The 6,577-nt window shown below is 67.2% G+C and overlaps 1 protein-coding gene across 1 annotated transcript; it reads right to left on the bottom strand.

Annotated features, from left to right (window-relative positions):
- Positions 1-5,465: 5,465 nt before the first annotated feature.
- Positions 5,466-6,320, bottom strand: LRRC10B (leucine rich repeat containing 10B). The gene has a single exon (XM_075163838.1). The coding sequence runs from the start codon at positions 6,318-6,320 to the stop codon at positions 5,466-5,468; it is 855 nt and encodes a 284-aa protein (XP_075019939.1).
- Positions 6,321-6,577: the final 257 nt, after the last annotated feature.

The following is a 6,577-nucleotide window of genomic DNA, read 5'->3' as shown; positions in this document are numbered from 1 at the left end:
CGTGGCACCCGCCACCCTTCACCCCTCCTGCACCCATGGGGAGGACACTGGCACCCCACCGCGGGCTGCCACCCAGCCGTCCCCTGGGTGCCACCGAGGCCACAGTGAGTGAGAGTGCTTCACCCCGTCACTGTCATCCCCGCATCGCAGCGTGGCCCAGCCCGTGGACCGGCACCCGGTGCACCCCGCAGCAGGCACGTCTCCGTGGGCATCAATGCCACCCCACCGGGCTGCGCGGGGGCACGGGGTGCTGGGCGGGGGCACCCGCTGAGCCCCCGAGGTGCTCCATGGGGTTTCTCCACTGCACGGGGGGACCCTGCACCAGAACCCCCCAAAAGTCCCCCGGGGTGCCCGGCTGCTTGTTCCTTCTCCTGCCGAGGGGGACGTCGCCATCGCCCCGGGGCCACGTGGGGACAAGCCGCCTGGGGCACAGTGGCAGCGGGACCGTCCTGCCGGGGAGGGTTCAGCAGCCCCCGCAGTCCCTCTTTAGACGATTTTGGACAATCTGGAGAGAAGTCATAATACTGCTACTACAGTAATAATAATGCTTTTAGGGACATTTGTATTTTTATCATATTCTCTCTTTTTTTAACATAAAAGAAGAGATTTACATGCCTGGGGAAGGGGCCGGAGCCGAGGGGCGGCAGGGCCAGGGCACCCCAAGGCTGGGCACCGCGGCGGGCTGTGCCGGGGCCCCCCGAGCCCCGGGGGCTCCCCGTGGGCAGGGGCAGCCCAGGCGCCGGCGGGGTTGTGCCAGGCTGGGTGCCCACCCATCATTGCCCCGCGGGCACCCCGCTCCTCCGGGAAGGATTTCTTGTCTGCGGTCGGCTCCCCGGGGCTTGTGTGTTCATTTTTAACTCTAGAGCTCTTAGCCGTTATCTTGTTCAGGTATCTCTCTTCTTCATGTGACGGTAACATCCAACTGGTGTGTAAAATAACAGAAAAACAGAAAAAAAAAAAAAAGACAAAAAAAAAAAAGACAAAAAAAACCCAGACAAAAGCCCAGACCGGCTGACGAGCGGCTGGGGCAAAGGGACGCCCGGCTGGCGATGCCACCCCGCTGCCGGTGGCTTCGCTGCCTGGGGGTGGCCGTGGCCGGCTGCCCCCTTTTCTAATAATGGCAGCAGAGGCCGGGGTGGCACCGCGGGGAGGCTGGGGGGCGAGGGCCGGGGTGCGCGCGTCGGGGCGCCTTCTTTGCAGAATCCTATTTTTGGGGAGCGGGGCCCCTCGTTTTCTGGAGGCCGCCCCTGTTCTCAGTAATAAAGGACAGTCAGTAACTGCCAGTGTGCCTTGTCTCTGGGGGGACGTGGGGAGCGGCTCCTGCGGTCCCCCGGCGGCTGTGCCCGCAGCGAGCGCTGGGTCACAGTGTCACCTGCACCCGGCTGAGCGTCCCCCCAGCACCGAGCATCCCCCCAGCGCCGAGCATCCCCCCAGCGCCGAGCATCCCCCCCAGCACCGAGCATCCCCCCAGCACCGAGCATCCCCCCAGCACCGAGCACCCCCCAGCATCGAGCATCCCCCCCCAGCGCCGAGCATCCCCCCAGCGCCGAGCATCCCCCCCAGCACCGAGCATCCCCCCAGCACCGAGCATCCACCCAGCACCGAGCACCCCCCAGCATCGAGCATCCCCCCCCAGCGCCGAGCATCCCCCCAGCGCCGAGCATCCCCCCCAGCACCGAGCATCCCCCCAGCACCGAGCATCCCCCCAGCACTGAGCACCCCCCAGCATCGAGCATCCCCCCCAGCACCGAGCATCCCCCCAGCACCGAGCATCCCCCCAGCACCGAGCACCCCCCAGCATCGAGCATCCCCCCCCAGCGCCGAGCATCCCCCCAGCACCGAGCATCCCCCCCAGCGCCGAGCATCCCCCCAGCGCCGAGCATCCCCCCCCAGCGCCGAGCATCCCCCCCAGCACCGAGCATCCCCCCAGCGCAGAGCATCCCCCCCCAGCGCCGAGCATCCCCCCAGCGCCGAGCATCCCCCCCAGCGCCGAGCATCCCCCCAGCGCCGAGCATCCCCCCCAGCACCGAGCACCCCCCCAGCACCGAGCACCCCCCCAGCACCGAGCATCCCCCCGCTGCATGTACAAAGAGGGGGAGGGTGGGACAGGCCATTCTCGAGGACCCCCTGGTGAAGGGGGCACGCTCTGGGGGGGGAAACGCTCTGACGGGTCCCTGTGCGAGGGGAGGGGACAAGGAAAGCCACCTGGCCAACCTGCAAGGGCGGCAGGGTTGGGCCTGCTAATGAGGGCAGTTAACGAGGGCAATTAATGAGGGTTCATTAAGAGCAGCCCTAGCAAGAAGCTCTTTCTCAAGGTGGCTTCAAGCGGTGGTTGTGCTGGGAGGCGGCTCCTAGGAGCCGGGGGGGGGGGGGAGCCTGCCCGGGCTTGGGGTCCCAATGGGGGCTTTGGGGTCCCCCAGCCCCGGGGGACGATGCTGACAGCCCCAGCCTGCACGGAGCCAGGTGACACAGCCAGCGGGTCCCCACGGGCAGCAACTGGGCCAGAAGGGTGAGTGCCCGTCCCAGCCGGGCAGGGGTGCGCTGGCAGCTTTGGGCTGGGTCCCTGGGGGGTGACGTGCCGCGTAGGGACTGCAATGTGGCTCCGAGGGGGGCCAGGGGCGGGGGGCCGCGTCCTGGGCAGATGCTTGTTGGCTGCCTGGGAGCCTGGGGCGCTGGCTGGCACCGCAAAGGCTCAAGTGGCTGTGTTAAATAATTCACTGAACACTGGTCTTGAATAAATAAAAGAAACTCCAAACGCGGGGATGGCAGGAGAGCCGTGGCCCCTGTGCCCGGGATAGCATCCCTCCGGATCCACCTTTCAGGGGCTGAGACACGGTGTCGGAGGTGGCCGGTGGCAGTGGAGAACGAAGGGGACAAGGCTGTTCCCTGGCCGGCTCCTGCGTCCCGGCGGAGGTCAGGTTGCTGCTGCTTGCACCCGTTCAGGCTCTGGTGTGTGGCCAGCTGAGCCAAACCTGGAGATTTTGGCAGCAACAAGCCACCAACGGCATCGGTGCCACCGCGCCTGGCTGCTCTCCGGGCTGTGTTACACCAGAGCCGGGTTTCTTTTATCATGCTACATCTTTGAATGCAGCAAAAAGAAAATACGCTTGGCCCTGTGCAGCGATCCCGGTGCTCCTGTTGCACGGAGCCGGTCCGAGCCGCAGCGATCCCCAAGCCCCTTCCTTTGCGTCTGCAGCCAGCGGGAGCAGATGGAAATAGCAGCGTGATCCCAGCTGCGGCGAGGCCACAAACCGTTATACGCGGGCATGGGAGAGTAGGCAGGGATATATATAGAGACAGACGTATGGATGATGCACTGCGCACACGCCTCACCGGGTGCTGGGGCTCGACGCTGCCAGCGTCCCCGAAATACTTGTGCGTAGCAGAAATGTGTGAGGTTTCCGCTGACTGCAGCATCTCCTGGCCCTTGCGTCACCGCACCGATTGCCGCCGGTGCCGTGCCAACGCGGTGCCTGGACCCCAACCCAGCTCCTTCCCCAGCCAGAGCGTGAAACCCAGGGCTGCGGAAGGTTGGGGCGGTGGGAAAAGGCTGCAGGGAGGCAGGGACCCCCCCTTCCCCATGTGTCAGAGCTCCTGGATCTGGCCCCTGCTGCAGGGACAGGCTGATGGCACGCAGGGACAGGCTGGTGGCACCCAGGGCCACCTGCACCCCTCACCCTGCAGACCGGCTGGCAGGGGTCTGCACGGAGCCAGTGGCAGCAGACGGGTTGTGCCAGGCAGAAAAGGACATTTCGCTTATAGCTGGGGCTCGGAGTCCTGCGGGTCTCTGCCAGGGACGATGGATAATTACCTGCTAATTAGCAGCACCATCTCCCCAGGCAAAGCAGCAGCACCCCAGATCGATGGCGTGATCCCTGGGAGCCACCCGCTGCCATACTCAGCACCCCAGGGTGCCACGCGTGAGGCTGGGTGCCGGGGGTGCCCCACGCCAGGATACTCTGCCCACTACAAGCCACAGCGGTGAAGGCTGCCTGTACCCGTCCCCCCACGGGCAGACCCGAACCTGAGGGGGAAGAGCGAGCCGAGCTCCCGCCAAGCCCCAAATCCACCGTCTGCAAGCAGGAATGGAAATGGAGCCTCGTTACCGCTGGAAATGCGGGGGCTTCGTCAGCCTCCGCTGCCGGAGGGGCTGGTACCGACAGGCCCTGCGCATCCCGTAGATGAGGACGCTCCATCGTGTCTAAAATAGCCGCGGTTCCCGCTTGCAGAGCTGGGAGGGGAAAAAAAAGCTGGGCAGCATCTGCCCCGTGAGCGCGGGAGAGGATGTGGCAGGAGCGCTGGCTGCTTCCCAGCCACCAAACCCAAACCCCTCGCAATTAAAAGCGGATGCGCGGTCTGAAACCTCCAGCAAGCCCCAGCCCGCGGAGGGAGCGTTCGGTGCCGGTGTGGCCGAGCTTCCCCTGCCACACCAGGATGGCTTGGTGGAGAGTGAGGGCACGGCTTGGAGACAGGCGGAGGAAAACAGGACTCCCTCGAGCGTTAAAAATAAGAGGAGCTGGTGGTCTTGCACCAGGATGTGTCGCCGTGTTTCCAGCCATTTCTGAACAGCCCCCTTCCCTGCCGCAGCCCCCCCGAGAACCGACCCCATCACTTTTCTCTCACACCGTGTTTTCTTGGGTTTGTGCTTTTTATTGCTTGAGTTTGGTACAATTGGAGCTCGGGGAGGGGAAGAGGAAGGACAAGGCAGCAGCCCTGGCTTCGGTGCCCGTTCTGGGGCAGACAGAGCCGGAGCTGGGGCTCCTCTTCCTCTACAGAGGCAAAAATCCTTTCCAGGCTTGAGATGGGCAGCGCTTGTGCCCAGGTGGGGTTTCCATCGGCTCCTTCCCTGACGGACATCTCCCCCCCCCCAGCCCAATTCCAGCGGCAGGACGGGGGGTCTTGGGGGCGAGGGGGGGGTCTCAGGGGTGAGAAGGGGTCTGTGCGTTTGCTCTCAAACCTTGCTGCGCTTCAGGGTGACGGGGTCCTTGTGGAACGGATGTAAATGGCGTTGCTTTTTCCTGTCCTGCCCCGTGGAGCCGGGAGCAAAGGACACACGTGGAGGTGGCGGGGCAGCCGCAGCACGTGGTAGGAAGGTCCCCGTGCTCGTGGGGACGCCTGGCTCTCAGCAGCAGCACCGTGCTGCCCGCCGGGGCCTGTCCAGCAGGCAAGTGGGGTCTGTGGGGTCACCCGTCATGGCAGAGGGCCATTTCCCCCATCCGAGGCACCTTGCGGTTACGTGGGATGCTCTAAGGTGGGCTTGTGGATCCCGACGGTGACACATGAGCCCTGCAGATCCAGGTAGAAGCTCTTTGCTGTCCCATGCTCGTCCTCGGACTTTGCGTGGAGGCCATGAACCTCCTTCTTCCCCAGCCCTAGCTGGGAGACGGTGGTCCTTGGGAGCCTGGGGGAGGCTCCCCGTCCCTCCACGGTACATCCCTGTGGGTGTCTGGCTGCAGCATGGTGGCTCATCTTTCCCTCGGGGAGCCCGGCCGGGCTGCAAAGCTGCCCTCCCCATTTTCCAGCAGTGGGGAGCCGTCCCCGGGGGCCGCTGGTGGGGCCTCGGTGCCTTCCTCCTCCTCCTGCTGCTGGAGGCTCTGCAAGCGGTCCTGCCGCGCCTCCATGAACTCCTGCGCCCCGTCGCCCACCAGCCGGACGGCGTCCCCCACGCGGGGCGGCTGCCGGACGGGGTTGTGGTCGTAGGAGAGGAGGCGCAGGGCGGAGAGGCAGGCCAGGTCGGGGAAGCGGGCGATGCGGTTGCGATCCAGGTCGAGGACGCGGAGGTGGGCCATGCGCAGCAGGGCGGGGGGGAACTCCTCAAAGCGGTTCCCGTAGAGCCAGAGCCCCCGCAGGCCGGCCATGCGGGGCAGCCCGGCGGGCAGGCGGGCCAGGCGGTTGTCGCCCAGCTGAAGGCTGCGGAGGTCGGGCAGGCGCAGGAGGGCGTGGGGGAAGCGGGCGAAGAAGTTGCCCTCCAGCCAGAGGCAGCGCAGGCTCCGCAGGCGGGCGAAGGCGGGCGGCAGCCCCCGCAGCCCGTTGCGGCCCAGGTAGAGGTGGGCCAGGCGGGGCAGGCGGCACAGGGCCTCGGGCACCTCCAGCAGCTCGTTGCCGTCCAGGGCCAGGGTGCGGAGGTGCCGCAGGGCCGCCAGCTCGGCCGGCAGCTCCCGCAGCCCCGCACCGCTCAGGTAGAGCTTCCGCAGCCCCCGCTGCGCCCACAGGGCCGCCGGCACCCGCCCGCCCCGCACCTCCAGGCGCTGCTCGCCGCCCTCCGGGCCCTCGGCCGCCGCCAGCCGCGCCCCGCGCCCCGCCGAGCCGCCGCTCCCCATCCCCGCCGCGGGGCCCACGCCGCCGTCGCCACGGCAACCCGCTGCAGCCAATGGGAGGGAGGCGGGGCGGGGCCTGGCGGCGGGGACACGCCCCTCGCGGCACCTGGGCGGCGGGCACGCCCAGCGGGCTGCCACGCCCCTCTGGCCCCACCCCGCCCTGCCCCACCCCGCCCTGCCCCTGCCCCACCATTGCTCCTGCCTGTGCCCCGCCCCGCCCTGCCTGTGCCCCGCCCCGCCCCACCATTGCTCCTGCCTGT

The sequence above is a fragment of the Calonectris borealis genome, chromosome 14, assembly GCF_964195595.1.
Source record: "Calonectris borealis chromosome 14, bCalBor7.hap1.2, whole genome shotgun sequence".
In the NCBI taxonomy this organism is placed as follows: Eukaryota; Metazoa; Chordata; class Aves; order Procellariiformes; family Procellariidae; genus Calonectris; species Calonectris borealis.
The sequence above is the reverse complement of the archived record's forward strand: the minus strand, read 5'-3'. Positions and strand labels throughout refer to the sequence as shown.

What these genes read in the sequence shown, in the direction of transcription:
- LRRC10B (XM_075163838.1), bottom strand. Translation starts at nt 6,320, where the DNA reads ATGGGGAGCGGCGGCTCGGCGGGGCGCGGGGCGCGGCTGGCGGCGGCC.